Source organism: Pelodiscus sinensis, chromosome 3 (assembly GCF_052426305.1).
Source record: "Pelodiscus sinensis isolate ZL-2025 chromosome 3, ASM5242630v1, whole genome shotgun sequence".
Lineage (NCBI taxonomy): Eukaryota > Metazoa > Chordata > Testudines > Trionychidae > Pelodiscus > Pelodiscus sinensis.
The window spans coordinates 13439094-13461460 of NC_143054.1; the positions used below are offsets into that span (position 1 = coordinate 13439094).

At 41.1% G+C, this 22367-nt stretch overlaps 2 protein-coding genes across 8 annotated transcripts in view; one reads left to right on the forward strand and one right to left on the reverse strand.

The window, feature by feature from the left end:
• Positions 1-17454, reverse strand: part of SUPT3H (SPT3 homolog, SAGA and STAGA complex component) — a 423379-nt gene extending 405925 nt beyond the window's left edge. For 2 of the 5 annotated variants that reach the window (XM_025183404.3, XM_089777022.1), the window contains exons 1-2: positions 17372-17454; positions 840-943 (exon numbers count right to left, since the gene is read on the reverse strand). In XM_025183404.3, the coding sequence (XP_025039189.3) occupies positions 840-943 (104 nt within the window). In that variant the 5' untranslated portion in view covers positions 17372-17454. Of the gene's footprint in view, positions 1-839; positions 944-17021 lie in introns of all 5 variants that reach the window. The other 3 variants (XM_075923378.2, XM_006120667.5, XM_006120666.5) reach the window with 3 other exon arrangements.
• RUNX2 (RUNX family transcription factor 2) overlaps positions 1-22367 on the forward strand; it is a 213988-nt gene that overhangs the window by 49279 nt on the left and 142342 nt on the right. The gene's annotated exons all lie outside the window — the stretch shown is intronic.

Here is a 22367-nt window from a genome sequence, read left to right on the forward strand (position 1 = left end):
CTGCCTGATAAATCAGGAATAATGATCCATAGGGAAAGAAGAGCTCATTAGCCTGAGTTCTCCCCCTCGCTACAGATCAATGTGTCCTGGATCCATAATAAAAAGGGGGGAAAATGACAGTGCTGGCAGGTCCAGTTCTCTGATGGATAAGTTGCCTTCTACCAAATCAAGATTTGAAGCCTGGCCCAGAGTAATAGGCCACTAATCAAATAGAAGAGTGCCTTAGGTAAGGAAATATTCTTGATTATGCAGTGTCTTAAAGATGGAGTGAATGGTTGTTTAAATATCTTGAGATGTTTAGAAGTTCTGGGCTACAAAACCTTATAATATCACAGTTTACAATTCTGATTAACCCAGATTCCAGTGGCATTTTAGAATAATAAATCATTTTTCTTTATAACAGTTTTGCTCTCCATCAAGACTAAAATGTAATCAGTTCCAACTGGTCCACACATGTTAATTCCATAAGAAATAGCATTATCTCACCAACAAACATATATTTCTGCATTATCACCAAAAATTGTTGTAAAACTATAACGAAAAGCTACTTTTAAAATAATTTTATGTCAGCATTATATTATTTGATGATGAATTAAGAAATGTAGGTCTCAACTTATTTTCATATACAATACACAAAAATATCCCTTATTTAGCAGAATTTGTATAACCCTTTTTATTGTAGCGAAGTAATATTTTATTTGCCTAAAGTGTCTTTAAAATGTCAACACTGTGATGGCTATCTTATGTATCTATTCTTCTTCTGCCCTATTTTCTTAAAGAATGACAAAAAACCACATTCAAAATGCAAACAGTCCGAGATATTTGGATAGGTTACTTACATCATACTTTGCAGTTCAGGAGTAAAGCTTGTTGATTTCCCTGCCCCTCTTGTGCTGCTTGAAGAGGCAACATTTGACATTGGGCTAGCTGCAATATTGCTCATCTGAGTAAACAAAAAGAAACAACAGAGCTTGCAAATGTATTTAATTTAATAAACAGAGGATCTAGGAAATGGCAGCAATTATAAACCACTTCACAAAGTACATGTGGTTTAAAATATCCAGCCTAATATATACTATGTTTCATGTTGACATTAACAATGTATTTTATTCAGTGCTACCAGCAAGTTATTTTCTCTACTACAGGACAAATTGAGAAAACCACACTGTTCATTTTAGTAACTAGATATATAAGAAGAATCAGTAATAATTGTAATAGCTTCACCTTAGTGACTGCATTACAGATTCAGAAGAAAAAAATTCAAACAAGACCTGAATGAAAATACAATACACGAAGAAGTCTTTTCAATGTAGAACAGAAGCCTATTTGAGTTGTCACCTGCATTATCCACAAACCACAAAATGTGATCAGCAACCATTGCAACTAACAGTTACTGAAAGTGTGTGTTGGGTTTGTATTTGTGTTTATTCCTCTCCACTGGCTTTGTTTTAAAACATTTAGGGAGCCACTTATGGGTTCTCAAATAATTCAAGAATCATCAATGCAAGCCTGTCTCAATCTCTATTCAAGAGCTCACATTATTATGGGCCATATATGTGGCTTTCATAGGCCAAGTCTTGCAACAGAAGCATATGACTTTCAGATCACGCAGCCAGCAACCAAATCCCATAGGGACTATATTCATGCAGGTTTTGTCCTTGTAGACAGACAAAACGAATTAAATATAGCTGTGAAGTTAATGTACATAACAACTTAAAGTGCATTAAACCTAGCTTTCATTCATAAGGAAAGAGGCCTTAGTTTACTGTAGCTTAATCCTCACAGGAATTACTAAGGTCCTTACAGAAGTGAAACCAAATACTGAAATCTTTAAAAAAAAAAAAGTCAGTAAGAAACGTGAATGATCTCAACAGTGGAATGATCAGCTTTGAATGTGATTTACCCACTTACACTATTTTCAGCTTTATGTATGGCCTAGTGTCGGTGGAAAACAGTGGTACGACATGAACAAAAAAAATTATTGTAACATGTTTATGGTTTTCCTTACAGAATTCCTGTAAAATTAAAACAGTTTATTCCAAATTGAAACATGCACACAGTTCTGTTCTAACCAGATCACATATACTAATTCAGCTCAGATGTTTTTCCTCTCTAATAAAATGCGAGTCAAAATATCTTTAAATCATATAATCTATAATCAATTTACTGAAAACAAACAAAAGACAATGTGTAACAGATATTTTATGAAGACCATCAAATAATAAAATTAACTTGATAAACTAAATTAATACAATTAAAAATAAACACACAAGTTCATGTTTAAACATCACTCATTACAAGCAATATAAAAAGCCAAATATTATCCAACTACATTTCTCTACACAAAAATGTCACATATTAGTCTTCTGTGTCTTGTTACCTCCAAACAACACTTAGCAACACTAAAACATCACAGGTCTTCTGATAAGGAGAAGACAGAGAATATTTTTTTTCTCCTGTCTGGTTTGCTGAGAGCTAGTAAACTTTCACTTAACCAATATCTGCTCATTTCTTATGTTGTTTTAGCGGTAGTTGTGATAATAAAAAGCAGATGTTAATATCATTTGTTTTCAGTCAGACACTTCCCACCTATAATTTTACCTTTAACCTATGTTCAAAAAAAAGTTTAATAATACAAAGTGCATACCACACCTCTCCACTAGCACTACATATGGTTAATTACAATATGTTTTCATTTTTTAAGACATTAAATCTTTTGAATACAACATGTTGAGATATTTTCAATGAGTACTAATATAATTATGGTTATCTTAAAAAGGTTAAGGATATATAGCACAGAGCTGAATCAAAGAAATAGTGAAACTTGTAATATATATCTGTATCTAAAATACAAGAGGTAAACTGTTTAATATTAATACTTTCACATAAGTTAACACATTCTATTTATTTCCCAGAATATTGTAATTTAGTTTCCCAAACTACAAACACAAGCACATGTGTGACTTTACTCACTTATTCAGTTCCTCTGAAGTCTGATTTTAGTCATGTGAGCAGGGGCGCCCAGTTTTATGTATTAATAGGACCAGCGATTTGGTCAGCAGTTAGCATTAGTCTCATACCTGAACAGTGAAATCAGTGAGTTTTTAAAAATGCAATAAACTTGTCTTCGAGTGTGTAAAAAGAGTATGTGCAATGAGGGATGTTAGTGAGTAAGTATTGACCACTTGCTTTCCCCACCCACTTGCTGCCTCAAAGAGAGGCAGGGGTGGGGAGCAGGACTAAGTGCCAGGGGGAGCCGGTTTAAAAGCCAGTTCCCCCCAGCACTGTCTCCACAGTGCCACCTGCCCTCCTCCCCATGCCCGCTGCCTCTATTAGAGGCAGTGGAGTGGATGGGGGGGGGGGGGCTGCTACAAGGCATCCTCTGCCTGCAGCAGCCCAAGGCTCACGGTGGGCAGAGGCTTCTCTGGCAGCAACCACTATCCGTGGGGATCCTAGCAGGGAGTGGGTCCTCCCCATTCCCCCATGGACAGGGGCTACTGCCACCAAGCAGTCCCTGTTCACAGCAGTCTGGGCTGGCCGTGTACAGGGGCTGCTCCGGCAGCAACACCTGGCTGCCACGAACAGAGGCTGCTCTGACAGCAGCCCCTGCTAGCGATGGACAGGGCTTGCTGCAGACAGGGGCTGCTTCTGGAGCAGTCCCTGCCTTATGGCCAGCCCTGGCTGCCACGAACAGGGGCTGCTGGAGTCAGCATAAGCCAGGACCGAGCAGTCCTAACTCGCACTAGTCCAGGACCCTGAGCCTCTGCATTTTAAATGTAGTAACAGCCTTGTGGCTCTTACTACATTTAAAATTCAGAGCATCAGCATGAGTGGCTCCTGGAGCTGGCACAAGCTGGGACTACTCAGCACTGGCTCAAGCCGGCTCCCTGAGCTACCCCCACTATGGCTCTGCAGAGTGGTCCTTATCAACTAATTGTGTAATCGATACAAATTGTATTGACTACACGCTTAGCCAGATAATTGCAATTTATCATCTTTATGTGCAACCTCTACCACGAGGCTTCTATACACTGGAGGTGCTACTGGATTAGAATAATGAAGACCCACAGGCTTGGAAATTTAAATCAAGAGTATATTTAGTCTTATTTTTGTTCTTCTTCATTTTGCTTCTTGCTCTCTATTTTATTTCATCGTTTATATAAGTTAATGTCTAATTTTAATAACTCAAAATACGTATATACACTCTAATAGTAATGTCAAAATCTTATATTAAAAGGTCATAAAGAAGTAGAAATACAATTCAATAAAGTTATACAAGGCATTAACACTAGCTTTTGGCTAGAATTTTCTTGCCCTTACAAATTTTGAAAGAATGCATAAGAATAAAAGAACAGCCATACTGAGTCAGACCAAAGGTCCAGTCTAACCCAGTATCCTGTCTTCTAACAGTGTCCAATGACTGTTGTCCCAGGGGGACCGAACAGAACAGGAAATCATCATTCATAATCTCTGACAGAGGCAAGGGACACCAATCCTACCCATCCTGATTAATATATATTGATGGACCTATTCTCCATGTATTTATCTAGTTCTTTTTTGAACTCTGCTAAAGTCCTGGTCTTCACAACATCTTCTGGCAAGGAGTTCCGGGGTTGACTATGTGTTGTACGAAGTACTTCCTTCTGCTTGTTTTAAACCATCTACATATTAATTTAATATGGTGACCCCCTACTTCTTAAGTTATGGGAACAAGTAAATAACTTCTCCTTACTCACTTTCTCCACACCAGTCATGATTTTATAGACCTGTATCATAACCCTCGCTTAGTGTTCTCCTTTCTAACCTGAAAAGCCCCGGTCTTTTTAATCTCTCTTCATATGGCAGCTGCTCCAAACCCATAATCATTTCTATTGTCCTTTCTGAACTTTTTCCAGTGCTAAGATATCTTTTTTGAAATGAGGTGACCACATCTGTACGCAGTATTCAAGATGTGGGCATACCATGGATTTATACAGAGGCAATAAGATATTCTCTGTCCTGTTCTCTAATCCTTTTGTTAATGATTCCTAACATTCCGTTGGCTTATTTGACTGCTGCTGCGCATTGAATGGAAGTTTTCAGAGAACTATCCTCAATGACTCCAAGATCTCTTTCTTGGGATATAACAGCTAATTTAGTCCCCATTATTTTGTACGTATAGCTGGGATTAAATTTTCCAATATGCATTACTTTACATTTATCAACATTAAAGTTAATTTGCTATTTTGTTGCCCGGTCACTAGCTTTGAGAGATCCTTCTGAAGCCCTTCAGTGTCTGCTTTGGGAATTAACCAGGGGTGGCCAACCTGCAGCGCCCCTTCCCAACAGCCCCCGCCCTGGCTCCCCTGTGCTCACCGGGGCAGCAATTAAAAATGGTGGCCATCAACAGGCGCCTGATTGGCCAAAAAGCCTAAGCTTGTTTCTCAAAAGGGGCAGCCTTTTTTTTTTTTTTTTTGGTTTGACAATTATAGGGGGGCTTTCCTTTTTTTCACTGCTGTTTCAGCTCTCTTTGTTAAATGGATTGGCCACCACTGGTCTTAACTATCTTGAGCAGTTTAATATCATCTGCAAATTTTACCGCTTCACTATTTACCCCTTTCTCTAGATCATTTATGAATATGTTGAATAGGATTTTTCCCAATATGGACCTCTGTGGGATTCCACTAGTTACCTCTCTTCAGTCTGAAAACTGACCATTTATTCTTACCATTTGTTTTCTATCTTTTAACCAGTTATTAGTCCATGAGAGGACCCCATCTTATCCCATTATAACTTACTTTACTTAAAAGCCTTTGGTGGGGGACCTTGTCAAAGGCTTTCTAGAAATCTAAGTACTATATCCACTGGAGCCTCCTTGCTGATGCCCTCAATGAACTCTAGTAGATTAGTAAGGCATGATTTCCCTTTACAGAAACCATGTTGACTTTTAACCCCAACAAATTATGTTCATATGCGTGTCTGACCATTCTGTTCTTTACTATAGTTTCAACTAATTTTTCTGGTATTGATGTTAGACTTTCCTGTTTATAACTACCAGGATCACCTATAATATTATTCAAGTTAATGATTAATAAGATAAGGCCCCAATCCTGCAAGTACCCATGCTTAATTTTAAGCATGAATAGTGCCATTAACTTCATTGGAAGTGCTTGTGTGAGTACATTTATATATGCATGTGTCTACAGAATTGCAATCTTTGGGCTTATTCAAAAATTTAAGTATATGGTATGCAGTCTTATTTCCCTCCCACTCCCCACTCACTCAGGCTTTGTCTATATGACTGGGGCCGTCAACCTAAGTTACACAACTTCAGCTACATGAGTAATGTGGCTGAAGTCGACGTACTCAGATCAGCTTTCTGCGGTATCTTCACAGCACTAAATCGACAGCTGACGCTCTCCCCTCAACTCTGCTTGCTCTTCTCATTTTGGTAGAGTACTGTAATTGACAGAAGAGCTAGATGCGAAAAATCAACCCCTGCTGCATCAATTGCTGCCCATTAATCCAGCTCATAGTGAAGACATATCCTAACTAAGGCCCAATCAGGCAACCTTTGTTCATGTTATTAATTGTTACATACAAGAGTATCCCTTACCAGTATTGCCAACTTTCATGGTATTTGATGCAGTACTTTAAACTGCACACACTAGAGACAAGTGATTATGTGACAATCTCATCTTGTTAAAAAAAATCTAGCCCTTATGGCTGCAAAGAAAAGCTTGAAATTGAGTTGCATGTACCTTAACACTCAGAAACTAAAAAAAGACTTAAATAAAAGTTACATCTCATGAGTTTTGAACTAATGATTTTTTAACATCTGAGGCTGGCTATACTGCCTTATATTTACGTAACCATACTGAAGTAATTGGACTCTTCCAAAAAATATTATGTGCCTAGGCCACAATCCTGCAAAGGGTTTCACCCAGAAGTAGAACTTTCAGGGTTTCATTTATACTCATGTGTTTTGTCAGCAGAATTACTTGCTAAGGCTCCAGTCCTGCAAACACACGTGAGCAATCCCATTAAATCCAATGGGATTACCTGCCTTCATAAGTCTTTGCAAGATCAAGGACTAGGAGCATACCAGCTCTACCCATCCATTAAACCACTGTCTTCCTACTAAAACCAAATTATTTAACTTTCAAATCAAGCAGGTGTACAAAATTTTCTTGACACGATGAACCCAACAGCTCATCAGGCCCTGTCATAGCCTTTAAAATAATGACTTCCCCAACCCACATTTTGTTTGATGGTTTAGATAATTAACTTCTTTACACATCAAAGTCCCATCATCCGCATGTTCTATTTCCTTTCTTCCGGACATTAAAAACAAAGTCAAAAGCAGAAGCACTCTCAAATCAATTTTCTCCAATAAATACAGCTAACATGGAATTAAAAACCTACTGTAATCTTCAATGGGTCAATGTACTACAGTTGTTTTAGCTTTGAATTGAAATACAGCTGTTTGCCATATTCCACAAAGTGAATTCAGATGTTCAGATCGGGTCACAGATTATTTCAACATGCCCTAGTTTAATCATGAACTTTAGCAAGGAGAACATAACTTTTGATTAACAATATTTAAAACTAGAAAGTATAAGGCCCTATCTAAATCTATGTCATACTTGCAAATTATATTTTCTCTCAAAAAATCTAGCAATCTTAGAATTATAAAGGAAAGAAAATAAATTTATGTAAACAATTTCAATCAATGAAAACGTGTACAAAAAATACCGATCCTGATCTCTCAGTGTCTTTGACATAAATTAAATATACACTTATAGAGGAAACATGGCAAGTAACTCCCTCGCACCCTAACAACCTTGAGTAGATAAATGCTAAGACTCGTCTGGTTGAGTTCAGGCCAGAAATTATCACAAAGTTAAGAAATATTGGAAACCTCCTGTTCCATAGCCTGTCCATTGGGTCTGTGTTCTTCCTGTGTAATTCCCAGGTGATATGGTCACACCAGTAACTGACTAATCTTCAAGGCACAGCACATCTATTGACTCAAGCTTTTGGGCACATAAGAGATGGTATTTTGCACTACCTCATAAGCTTGTATAAATAGATGAGGCCTGAATATCAAAAAATTTGGACTATTTCAATCAAGAATGGAAAGGAATCACGTTCCTAAGTCAGGGAGGCCTCACAAAGAACATGATCAGCATATCTATCTTCTACAGAGAGGTACTCAAGTGCCGCCATCAACTGCTGTTCCGGCAGCATCACATGAGGGTTTCTACCGAGACAAAGGATAGGTTAAAGAACAAAAGGTCTCCAAACCCTTCATTAATTAAATTAAAAGTTACTGATTTAAACACCACCAGAGAAAACTTAGCTTTCATCTACTCCAAAACTTACTATGCAGCTACAGAAATAGAGTGAGATCTGAATTCATTCAGCTTTATTTAAAGTCTCTTCACAATGGGAGGAATGTAGTTTCTAACAGAGAGATGACTTTAACTGGGTTGTTTTTGCCCTACCAGCCTGACTGTTCCTCCATTTACACTAGACTTTTACCTACAAAACTCCTCTGAAGTCAGTATCATTAACTATGATTTACATATAAGAAATACAAAAAACAGCTTATTGTAACTTGACTAAAGAGGCAAACTATATAAAACTTTACAAGGTTCCAAAAAAATGAGAAGTTAATTACATGTTCCCAGTCAGCAGGTGATAAGGAATGTGTATAGCCTATTTTGAGTGCAAAAATAAATTACTGTTAAAAGAAATTATTTCTGAAGACTTGCATCTAATTTCTGTACTGCCATCAGCCCCTCATTTCACTTCTTTCATAACTACATTTTGCATATGATCTGAAATAATGCAAAATGGGATACATTTTTACTTCCATAAACACCATACAAAACAGGAAGGAAGGAAACCACTGAATGCTAAGATGCTTTGACCAAATGCTGTATTAAAATTAGTGTTGTTGTTTTAAACATTTTAGTCTGCAACTTACACGTAAGTCAAAATCAGAAATGTCCCCACCAAATATTGTATTGTGTGCAAATACTCAGCACTGTGCAAGAAGTAGCACAAGAAGCAGTCCTGCTCCTTTGGTATTTAGGAAGTAAGGTTTTCATTATGCACATGTATTCAGATCTTTGGTTTTATCTTATCATGCAAAAGAAATGTTGTCAGCTTCACAACACAGTTCTGATACATGACTAGGACTTCAGAGTCCTATGAACACGAACATACAAATAATAAAAATCAAACAAAACAAAAACAAACACACAAGAAATTACACTTCATAAACTAGTCTATCTAGTTTCTAAAAAGTATTAAAGAAAATGGACAGTCAAAAGAATTGTATGCTAGACCATATATAGTGTTACACAGATACTATTTGAGTGGTTCTCAACCTATTTACCATGTGGGCCGCACATGCAGCTTTTCATATGTTATATGGGCCACCTCCACACAATATCTATCTCAATATAATTTTACCTGTATGGCCCTGAGGATATCACATGGGTTGCAACTGGGTGCTGACTGGTCTTCAAGCAACCCAGGTATCACAGGTTGAAAACCACTGCCCTATTTCTTCAAGTGAGAGAGTCTGAGACTCTGTTTTCGACACCAGAATATCAACTATGTATAGACACAGGACAAAAATCTGTCCTCAGAGGTGGTTCTCATCAACTTCAATGGATGCAATGCATGCAAATGCAAGAATAAAATGAACCCCGCTGACTTTTTCTTCACAACTCCTCTCCTTCATCTCAAAAGAGATAAACCATCTCAAAGGTTCACATCTGTGCCTGACAGGAATGCCTCTTCACTGTAAGCTGAGTGCTTGGGAGGCTGCCCAGGAGAGATTCAAATGTCGCCCAGCTGATTAGCAGAGCACCCATAGACTCCCACAGCCGGCAGCATGGGTTTCTATTGGTGGTGTACCTCTGCAACATAACAAAATGTATTCTGAATGGAAAAAGTTAGAGAGAACATTGCCTCTTTGCACATATTAATCTGCTTTCCTTAAAAAAAGCTTATCTCAAATCTACAATTGAACAAATATTTCCTTCTTAATCAGTTTGAACTAGTTGTACTAGACAAAAAATAATTCTGCTTGCCCTGACCAAGCTTATGCAGTAAACCTGTGATCCTGTTAGAAGGCACATAATACTCCAGAGTTCTCAACACTTGAAATGCTACTTCTGTGCGATTGTACCACTTTAGTGTAGACATCACCTACAGCGATGGGAGAGGTTGCTACAAGTAATCCACCGCTGCAACAAGTGGTAGCTAGGGCAACAGAAGAATTGTCCTGTTGACCTACTGCTCCCTACAATGGGGCTTATGTTGGCTTAACGATGACATTCAGAGGTGTGGATTTTTCACACCCCTGGGTGACAGTCAACCAGCCTCTGTCCTGTATACCAGTGGTTCTTAAAACTGAAGTTGGCCGCAACCCCATTTAAATGGTATGCCAGGGCTAGCATTCAATTTGCTGGGGCCCAAGGCCAAAACCAAAGGCTGCGTTCCACTGCCTAGGACAAAAACCCAAGCTCAAACTCCAATGCCCAGGGTCAAAACTGAAGCCAAAGGACTTCAGCCCTTGTTGGTGGGGCTCAGGCTTAGGGATGTTAGATATTGGGTAACGGAATAGTCGAGTAACCGCATAAACTATTATCAGTTACTTGACTATTCTATAGTCTGTAGAGCCTCCCGTCACCGCATTCTGCCACCTCTGATACAGAGGCAGGAGCACGGGATAGCAGCTGCCCGTCTACCGGAGATCCAAGCTCCCCACAGACAGAGACTGCTGTGGTCCAGCAGCAGCTCCTGTCCACGGGGGGCTACGGAGTAGCCTCTGTCCGTGGGAAGCTTGGACCTTCATGGTAGCCTCTCCTGGTCTCTCCCGCCTGGCAGAAGCAGCAGCGGGGAAGGGCAGACAGCACTGGAGAGCTAGTGCTGGGAGGAACTGGCCTTTAAGCCGGCTCCCCCCAGCAGTGCCTCCTTGCTGCCTCTGACACAGAGGAGAGGAGGCTTATAGGTTAATTGTATACTCGACTACTCATTTACATGCCTACTCAGTCTTATAGCCCTCCCCCTGCCACGTGGGGCTGAACCCGTCTGGCTTCAGCTGTGACCTCCCTACCCTAGGTTGGTATGACTAAGGATTTGTCTCTGCCTAGGATGGCTGGACTTGGGCAGGTTTAGGCTACTATCTCTCCTCCTGGGGTTGTGCAGTAAATTTTGTTGTCAGAAGAGTGTCACAGTACAATGAACTCTGAGAAACCCTGGCGTAGTGCAAGCATAGGTCTCCAAATGCACTGTCTATAATCTTCCTCACATATTCCTTTTTGAAAGCTACATGAATGTAATAAGAGTGCTTTAAGCCACCTTTGGCAGAAATGTCTGAAGTATTTTGGGCCCAGCTACTGAAAGACAGACCATTAATTCAATGGATCTACTGGATACAAGGGGCCTCTTACTGAAAAATTGTGCTAGGAATGTAGGATTCTGCATTATAAGGTATTGATAAAGTCACAGGCATTTCTTACTTTAAATCTCTATTATTGGATGTCTTTCCTTCTCTGGAGGTACTTGTGCTGAGAGGAGGAAGAAATTCATCTCAGATTCTTGCCCATCTCTCCACAGAATGCACTGTGCTTTTTGCAGACAAATGTTGCCATACTTCCCATTGATGTTTTTAACTAACTAAAGTAAAGGCTAAACCCTTGGTGAAGAACCCAATTCACAAAACTGAAGGCTGCAAAATTCCTGTAAAATAATTTACTGCTTGTGTCTAACAGAGCTCTAAAGTCTCCATTTGCATTAATGAATGTAGTCCAGATGAAATTACTGCAAGGTGTGTGCATCACCATTGGAAAGATAATAATCAAAGAGTAGTTATTAGGTCTGTCAATCGCAGTTGACTCACACAATTAATTCAAATTAATTATTATTAATCACAATTTAAGTGCACTGCTAAACAACAGAATAGCAATTGAAATGTTTTTCTACATTTTCAAATATATCGATTGCAATTACAACAGAATATGAAGTGTACAGTGCTTATTTTATTACAAATGTTAGCACTGTAAATGATAAAATAGTATTTTTCAATTCAACTCACATGAATATAGTAGTGTGAATTCTTTATCGAGAAAGTGCAACTTAAAAATGTAGGGTTCTTGGGGGTTTTTTGTTTTGTTTTTTTAATAAAACTGGATTCAGAAACAAAACATTGTCCCCAAGTCCGCTCAGTCCTACTTCTTGTTCATCTAGTTGCTACAGGAGATAATGCTGCCTACTTCATATTTACATTTCCATCTGGAAGTAAAAGTGGGTTTTCACATGGCACTTTTGTAATTGATCTTGCACGGTATTTACAGTACATGCTAAATATGCTAAACATTTGAACTCTGATTTCTTGCTTTGGCCACCATTCCAGAGAGCTGGTGTTTCCGTGCTGATGGCACTCATTAAAAAAGAAAAAGGCATTCATTAAATTTGTGACTGAACTCCTTGAAGGAGAATTGTATGTCTCCTGTTCTGTTTTACTTGAATCCTGCCATATGTTGTTTGTTTTAAGGACACTTTCATTACAGTTTTGACAAAACATAAATAAGGTACCTGTGTGAGATTTCTAAAGATCTACAGCACTCAATCCAAGCTTTAAGACTTAGAAGTATCTCCCACTCAGATTTTGGAAGGAGGCATGAAGCATGCTTTCAGAAATCTTAAAAGAACAACACTCTGATACAAAAACTACAGAACCTGAATCACCCAAAAAGAAAATCACTCTTCTGCTGGTGGCATCTGACTCAGATAATGTGTCAGTCTGTATTGCTTTGGATCATTATTGACCAGAATCCATCAGGCTCATGTACACATATCCTCTGGAATCATGACTGAAGCATGAAGGGACACATTAATCTTTAGTGCATCCATCATGTAAACATTCTGTGACGTTGGCTACAACAGTGTGATACGAACAGCTCTTCTCGCTTTCAGGTATTATTATACGTAAACAATAAGCAGCAACACTGTCTCCTGCAAATGTAAACTAACTTGTTTGAGTATGTGACTGGCTGCACAAGAAGTAGAACTAAGTGGATTTGTAGGTCCACATTTCTATGATTTTATAATAAATAAAATAAAATAATAAAATAATAACATTCTATAGTAAAATTAAAAATTAAGTTTAGTCATATTTTATTGGTAGTCAATACAACCTCCTACTAAAACACATGAGGCTTGTGAGCCACCAAATTTTTGCTGCTACATATCCTAATACAAAATTTCTTCTGCTTTGACATCTGTCTCGGTGTATGACAATGGGAGCAAACATCCTTTTCTTCACTTTTAAACAGACCAAGAATTTCAAGCCCTCTGAGTAGGGCTAACAGTCTTGCTCAAGTCATTGCAAGTTTTACTGTCAACTTCATAGCAGCAGCATTAAGCAAACCCTGGGTGCTTTTGAAAATATCCTCTTTTTTCCCCTTGTCCCAAATGTTTTCCTCCACCATTGATTAACCTCTTGTTTACTACCTCCCATTATTCCTTTTCATTTTCCTATTGAAAATTTTAAGGTGTTGTTTTGATTGCAAATATTTTGTTAGCTTTGAAAACATTTGTGCTGTGGTTTTGAGTATCTCAAGCCTGTCAATGCACTTAAGAACAGAGGGAGACTAGAAGATTACTTATAAAGAAAATTATTTTGTATGTTTAACAGTTTTGTAGAAAATAATCATGATTTTTAGCATTATTACTGCAGATCCATTTATGAAATATCAAATGTAAATTAGTTTAGCAAAATACAGTTTCCCACAAAGGCATCAATTTAAGTTTTGGACACACAGATTGCTGACATGTTATTAAGGATCTCATAACCCAGGAGTTCTCAAACTTTCTCTTTCTGAGGCACACTCAACATGCTATAAAAATTCCATGGCCTACCTGTGCCACTGACTATTTTTCTACATAGTCAGTAAATTAAGAAGCCAGAGCTAGCGTTAGAGGGTCGCAAGAAGGACAATTGCCCAGGACTCCCAAACCACAAGGAGCCTCACAAAGCTAAATTGCTCATGCTCTAGCTTTCTGCCCTGGGCTCCAGTGAATCTAACACTGGCTTTACTTTCTAGCTTATTTTGGAAGCCTTCCTAAAACTTGGGTTGCCAACCCTCCTCCTCCCTGGGAGTCCCAGGGTCCTGGTTGAGAAACACTGTCATAGTCAACTAAATAATGCCCAGAACACACAAAGCACGTGGGTAACAGGCTTCCCCATTTCCTTTGTACACTACATGATAGCAATAATGCAGTCCTCACAGTTCCTGTAGGATTATGACACTTTTTGGATTTGGCTTGGTGCCTTACCACACCCCTTGAAGCATGCAATCATCACCCACAAATACACAGCCTAGCATGTCTTATTACTTAACAATATCATGTAGCAATGGTGTTAACAACCATGAAAGGTGTTCCACATTACCTAAAACAATTATTATGCAAATGTAATTCCTAAAACACTTAGGCTATGTCTACACTCGCGGCTTCTTGCACAAGTATGGCCAAGAATCCGCAGAGCGTCTACACTGCCCGCCCACTCTTGCGCAAGGAAATTTACAGTACCGCGTAGTGAGAGAGGGCTTCTCGTGCAAGAGCTACGCTCTTTTTTAACAGGTGTAAGCCCTCTTGCGCAGGAGCTCTTGCGCAAGAGGGCAGTGTGGACACTCGGCAGGGATTTCTTGTGCAAGAAAGCCCTATGGCTAAAATGGCCATCGGAGCTTTCTTGCGCAAGAGAGCATCCACATTCCCATGGGAGCTCTTGCGCAAAAGCACAGCGCACACATGGCAGTCTGGAGGTTTTCTTGCACAAGTCTTCTTGCACAAGAACCCTTGTGCAAGATGTTCTTGCGCAAGAGGCCACCAGTGTAGACACAGCCTTAGGTTATTAAACTGTTAATTTGCTTATGCTGACAAGTTACTAATCAAGTTCCATATAGTCACATATTGTGTTCATTCAAAATCAAGCCCATAAGAGCAATGTAAGTGGTTGTGACACTTTTTGGCTTAGCAAATAAACCTGTACGGTGAAGAGCTTAGTGAATTCAATTAAACTGTGAACATTATTATCAATCACACTGTTTGAAAAACATGAGTCAGATCCCAAAAATTAAAAATTAAAAAAAGGTCAGGGGTTCTCTTTATTTGTCTTCTAGTTTTCAAGCTTTTAGAGCATACTCTGGTCATCTGTTCAAGCTCCTGTAATTATTTTTTAAATAAAAGCTGAGATTTTCATGTATCCACATAACTCCAGGAACTGGGGCTTTAAGAAAACTACCAAATATCTCAAGAGTTGCCAACATTTCTTAAGACACTCCTCTCACTATTAATGCAGCAAAAACAAAGATCAAGTCATCATAATAGGAACTGTTCTGATTTGTATCTTACCAATCTACAGACACAAGGTCTGAACAAAGCCGATTGAAGTCAATAGGAATCTGGCCCATAGTAAAGATTAATAAACTTAAAATGGGCAAGGAATGGGAAGGGAGACAAGTACAGTTTCCAAAAATGTCTTCTGTGGGGAAAAAGGCAGAAAAGAAGACGATCTGTAATAGGTGGAAGAACACAGGAGTTTAGCTGAACATTTCAAAAGGAAAGTACTCTTTAAATACCTAATCAACAGAATTAGTTTCTAATTTTCACTTTGTTCAAATTATAAACCTTCAAGTAAATTCAGATCTACAAAAATCTTCTGAAATATCGCACAACACACCCATAATGCTGCTACTGGACTTTCTGGTCTACACTGGGAATTTACATTGGTACAACTACACCACTCAAGGATGTCAAAAATGCAAGAGCGGTAGCTATACCAACTTAATCTCCGTCAACACTAGCTTGATGGACGAATTCTTCTATTGACCTAACTGCCATCTCCGAAAAAGCTGAATTACCTATGCTGATAGGACACCTGCTCCTGTTGACATAGGTGGCATCTACACCAGGGTGGGGAATCTGTTTTTGGTCAGGGACCACCCACAGAAAAATCATTCGGGAGCTGCACACAAGTGAAAAACAAACAGAAAAAGTCTGTAAATCGGCTTCAAACAAGCAAAAAATAAAACTGAACCAAAGCAAAACCTCACGGACCTGGCTTCCTACAAGCTTGGAGCTTACCCAGCAATGGGGCAAGCTGGCACTCACACACTAGTCCCAAGAGGGGGAAAGGGTGCCAAGAGTCAGAGACTTGCCATGGCGCTGAAGCATGAGCACTGGCTTATCCTGCTGGGGGGGAAGCCCCAAGCCTCACTGTGGTCTGAATCCAAGTAAGCTGAGGGCTAGATCCAGCCCATGGGTTGTAGGTTCCCCACCCCTGGTCTACTCTTTACCACTGCAGCTGCCCACTGTAGACACACCCTGAAGCTAAGTATATTGCCCAAAACTTCATTTTCTCCTGGAATGCATACCTAAGAAATACTTTGCCTGTTTATAGTTCTTTTCGTTGATAGGGTCACAAAGTGTTTTAATCATTTATTTGTGTAATTTCTAGCACTGAAGTTGCTGACCAACATATCAAGCACATTTTAATATATTTAGTACATAATGAAAGCCAGTGCACATTTACAGAACTTCAACAGAAAAAAAAATACATTCTCTTGAACCTGGGAATGTATTAAATGCTCAAAACCTGGGGACAGAAAGTTCTCTTATTCACTGCAAAGTCTAGGCCCTTCACCTATAAAACACCATACACACTTGTACTGCTATATAAATACAATCCTCCCCCCCCCCAAAAAAAAAAAGGTGTGGAAGAAAACCATCCAACTCTGAGAACTGCAAAAAATATATCACCCCCAAACAACACTCAACAGAGCCTTGCACACTTGTGGTGTAACAGGATGACAAGCAACTGCTTCTACAAAAAAAAAAAAAAAAAAAAAAAAAAGAGGTGAAAGTAAGCGGGGGCGCAGCTCCAACAAGAGCTGGCTGAGCTGTGGCAAAAGCCAGCAGGGAGCTACTGCAAGCTGGCAGGGACCCAGGCTGCTTACCTGGAAGAAATTTTAAGTTACTTTCACGGCTGAAGAAGTGCAAACAACATTTCCCAAATTGCTTACAGAGGTGACTCTAACCAGCGCACGGGGAAGCAGGTCGTGAAGCGAGCCTGGAAAGCCCCGGGGGGCTGAGGAGAGGAGCAAGGTGCAGACCACCAGGCAATCTGTACCCCTGCTCCCCAAAGCGGTCACCGGTGCCCCAGTGAGGAGGGGACTTAAAACCTGAATGTCAGACTCGGCGAGCGTCTACAGCGGCCGAGGCGCGGTGGGTGCTCAGCACACTACCGGAGTCACCATGGCAACAGTGGCTCTGTGGCTCCGGACCCAAGCCCAGAAGGGACCCGTACCCCTGGCTTCCTCCCCTCTCCGCGCTGTGGGAGCCTGCAGCACTCGGATCCAGCATGGGAGCGCGGAGGGCAAGGTACCCTGGGAGTTGTAGTTCCTTGGCCAGCTCTTTGCCTAGACAATCGGCCCCGCAGCAGGACAAGGACTACATTTCCCAGCATGGCTTGGGGGGGCGCTAGTAACAGGAAAGGGAGGGGGAGGCGCTGAGCACAGCAGCTTGCTGTGGCTAAGAGAGCTTAGCTTGCTGCTGGAAGGGGGGTGGCCCTGTGCCTGGAGGGAGATGGGTGCACAAGGGAGCAGAAGGCTTTGGCCGGGCTATCACCCTCAGAAGCTGGATTAGGGGTGCTGGCAGTCCCGAAAGAAGGAATTGGGTGGAATGAATGGATATTGCACCTTTGTCTGAAGCTTAGCAAGGGAGGTATGTGGAAGTAAGGGAGGAAAGGCACTTACTGAGGGGCCTGGGCAGCTGTAGGCATAATACCAGAGACCTGGGAGGATTTGATTCAATTTCCACTTCTGAGCCATGGAAGCAGAAATTGTTTGTTTTTTTTTTTATTCCTGGAAAATATTGTATCTAATATTCAGAAAGCGAATCGAGCACCTGTCTTCCAGCTTTAAACACCCTCAAAATCTGGATGTGTTCAGATTCCATTTGGGCGGCTGTTACTTCATTTCTCCCAAGTCAAGCACTGATCCACTGTAATTTGCTGTACAAAAAATAGGATCAGATCGAGCAACACATGCTGGCGTCTTCCCAGTACTAACTAGGACTGGAGTTGCTGTTTCCAACAGCCGTTACTTTTTTAAGTTTTCTTCTTTTAAAAATAATACAGGGGTCTTGCATTGGCAAATTTCCCAAGGAAACCAAGAGTGGAACAAAAGAACAACAAAGGCACCTCAACTTTTCCTCATGTGGGACAATATGTATCCAGATATCCTCCAATCACACCAACTGAAAATTAGTGATAGAAATGTAGCTGTGTTAGTCTGGTGTAGCTGAAACAAAATACAGGACTATGTCAGAAGCCTTTTAAATCTGCACTTGAAAGGGAATCCTCTGAACTGTCATTCATGCTAAAATTCGACACTCTGCGCGGGGGTCTCACTAAAGACTCTAGCTATCTTACCCATTACAAAGATACCTTCCCCATTATCACCTCTAATACCATTAGCTCACAGACATTTACTCCCCCCCCCCCACTCCGCATCCCCCTTCTGTTCTGAAATTAGATTTGTCCTTTTCATATGTGTTCATTTTTTTTAATTGTATCCTTTGGTATATATGGTTGTGACTATTTTCTTCCACTGTTTGATCTGAGGAAGTGGGTCTGGCACCACGAAAGCTCATCATCTAATAAACTATCTTGTTAGTCTTTAAAGTGCTACATAGTCCTGTATTTTGTTTCAACTGAAAATTGTTCCACTTTACTTTACCTCTGTAACCATGCAGGAACCAGTCTGGTGTTCTGTGCACATCCAAAATTCCTACTGAATTCAAAAGTGCCTTCCTTTGTAACCATAATACCTGATATTCTTAGCCCTTGTAAGTTAAGCAGTTTATATTTAGTAACTGGGTGGGAGGGCCTCCCCCTGCCAGAGCTGCAGTGGCCCAGCCTTTCTCCCTATTGCAGCCTGTCCCTGAACTCCCCCACGAACCGCAGTCCAGGTGGCCTGTCCTTGGACACCCCAGTGGCACACAACTCACCCTTGTTGGTGACTCACTGAAAGTCTCAGGCACATCAGGCTGAATGCAGAGGTGTGCAAGGAATGAATTTGCAGCCTGGGCCGGTGTCCAGAGACAGGGAAATGGTTGGGCATGGGGGACAGGAGCTATACCGTACTCCTTCCCCTCGTCACCAGACCCGGAAAGAGAAACCGAGGCCTCTCAGCAGCTACTTAGTTTTGAGGTGACAGTCCAGGGAAAATGGTGCTGCCTGCCAGGGGAGGGACCAGTTCTACCACACACCAGCTGTGGTGCACCTCGGCCTCCGTCTTCTGTATGGCAGCTTGTGCCCCTTTTCCCTGGGCATGCAGTGACAGTCGGAGTCCTGCTTAAGAGGGAGGATAGAGCTGGTGCGGGTTACATCTTGCCCAGCCCTGGCTCGACCGCTGCTGCAGATTCCCTCAGAAAGGGGTTTTCCCCTCTATGGTGGCATGGAAAACAGTGCAGCCAATACAGCAGAGGAGAGCTAGAGACTCCCCCAGAGGACTTCTCTGCTTGTAGGGGCTCACATATACACTATAGTCAGGTTCAAGAATGAGCCAGGAGTCATCCTGAGACTACAAGGATCTTGACAGTCTCTTCTTCTTGGCTCCTGATTAGGAAGTCCCATCTGTTGTATATATGTTAGAAATGAACAGGCATAGTAATCCAACACACTACAATACCTGCCATAAATAGAGATGCTTATGGATTTCTTCCCCCTGCTCCCAGACAGGAGAGCCCCATATAGAACGGATTTACAAACTTAATTGTACCAGGACTTCTTTCTGACAACAAAATTTATTATCCAACTCCAGATGTGGGGGGAGGCAACATCTGACCCCACCCAAGTCCCACTGTCCTGAGTGGAGGGGCTAAAGCCCGACCCCACTACTGTGGGACGGGGCTTAAAGCTAAAGGCCAAATACTCAGTACCAGGCAGGGGACCTGTGACCCAAGCTATGCCACTCAAGGCTTTGGGGTTTGACTCAGGGCGGTAGGGCTTGGACTTTGGCCCCAGGCCACAGTAAGTCTAAGCCAGCCCTCTTGACCCCATTAAAACAGTATTTCAACCCACTTTCAGTTCTCTAACTACAGTGTGAGAACCACTGTCCTGTTATCAAATAGGCACTACTACTACTGTGACTTGTTTGAGGCACAAGACCTTCTAGCAGTGGTTTTTCAAACTGTGGTCTATGGACCCCTGGGGAGCCTGTTTAATTGGGAGCTGTGCAAGATTGTTACCACAGAACAGTGGTTTTCAGTTTACGGTTTCCAGATCTCTGTGGGGCCACAGACTATGTCTAAGATCTCCAAAGGAGTCTGTACCTCTATCTGAAATTTTTTAGGGGATCCACAAAGGAAAATGGGTTAAAAAACTGGCCCTATAGTAACTAGGGATGTTAAAACGTAACAGTGTAGATGAATCTTAAAAAACAACAAATAGTCTTACAACACCTTAGAGACTAAAAAAAACCATGTAGATGGTATCATGAGCTTTTGTGGGCACAACCTAAATGTGTAAGGTTAATGTTCACAGTTATACACTCCCAGTACACGTGATGCAGAGGCAGCAGCGCAGGGCGGCAAGCAGGAGCAGCTATACACAGGGAGCCAGCTTAAAAGCCAGCTCCTGGCACACACCAGCTCCCTGGGAGATGCTTGCCCCCTGCGTGTAACAGTGTAACTGCTGAAATTTTCAGCGGTTACATGATTACTTAATTATACACATTTTAACATCCCTAATAGTAGCTACTGACTACTGAAAGTGATGTATCTGAAGCTTAGCCCCTAAAGCAACCATGCAATTCTGGAGGTAGTATATGTATTCAGGCTGTAGGGAAGCGTTCCTGTGATTATCAGACAAAAATTAACCCAGAAATAATAAGCAACCAGGGGCACACAAAGGGTTGCTAAAGACAACAGCTTCATCTCAAAGTGATGTTTCACTTTGTTGCAAGATCCTCTCTTCTAGGCAAATTTAAATGTCCTGCAAAATAGATCCATTCTGGTGATTCTCACCAGAAAGCTTCTCCACAGCCTAATAGCTGTCCCTGTCAGGAAGGTTTGGGGGGCTATTCAGCCTAAGGTCTGATTTATAACTGGATTTTATACCAGTCCAACTATTTTGGTTGGAGATGTGATACACCAGTAAAATATAAACCCCCTGGGGGTATGTCTACACTACCCTCCTAGTTCGAACTAGGAGGGTAATGTATGCATACCGCACTTGCTAATGAAGCCCGGGATTTGAATTTCCCGGGCTTCATTAGCATAAACGGGGAGCCGCCATTTTTAAATCCCCGCTGCTTCGAACCCCGTGTAGCGCGGCTACACGGGGCTCGAACCAGGGTGCCTATTCCGAACTACCGGTACACCTCGTTTCACGAGGAGTAACGGTAGTTCGGAATAGGACCCTAGTCCGAACTACCTAGTTCGAGCCCCGTGTAGCCGCGCTACACGGGGTTCGAAGCAGCGGGGATTTAAAAATGGCGGCTCCCCGCTTATGCTAATGAAGCCCGGGAAATTCAAATCCCGGGCTTCATTAGCAAGTGCGGTATGCATACATTACCCTCCTAGTTCGAACTAGGAGGGTAGTGTAGACATACCCTAGTTTAGACACTGCATAAAGATAACATACCAGTGTACTTTATTTCCCTTCCTGTATGGGAATAAACTTTAGTGGTATAGTATAGTTGAAGTGGTACAATTTGTGTGTAGCCAAGGCCTAGATTTTCTCTCCAATTCCATCCCATGACTGCTAATTGTACCCTCTTATTAAACCTTAAACAATTTCATTCTGTCCTTGACATCTGCCCTTTTCAAATACCTACATCTCTGCACCTCTACATAATTTTGTTGCTTTTCTGTGAATTTCCTCCAGTGTCTCAACAACTTTCTAGTACAGGGCACAGATTCCTAAAAGGGAAGCTGATTTCGTTACAAATTACTGAGAATCAGAGTTACTTGGAAGCTGCTAACCTACTATCCCAAACAATATGGCTAAGGCTACACTATATGCTTTGCCGAAAAAGGCAATGCAAATGAAGCGCGGATTAGCATTTTTTTGCGCTTCATTTGCATACTCTCTTTCGTTCCGTTTTTGCCCAGAGGGTTTTTGCGCAAAAACAAACAGTGCAGATGTTTCCTTTTTGCGCAAAACCCCCTTTTTTCACAAGAGGCTTAACTAGACATGATTTGTAACACTGCCTCTGACATAACTAAGTGCATGGGGTTATTCCTGTTACTTTTCCTTTAAGATACACAGCTCATTAAGAAATGTCTTCTTGCTTTCA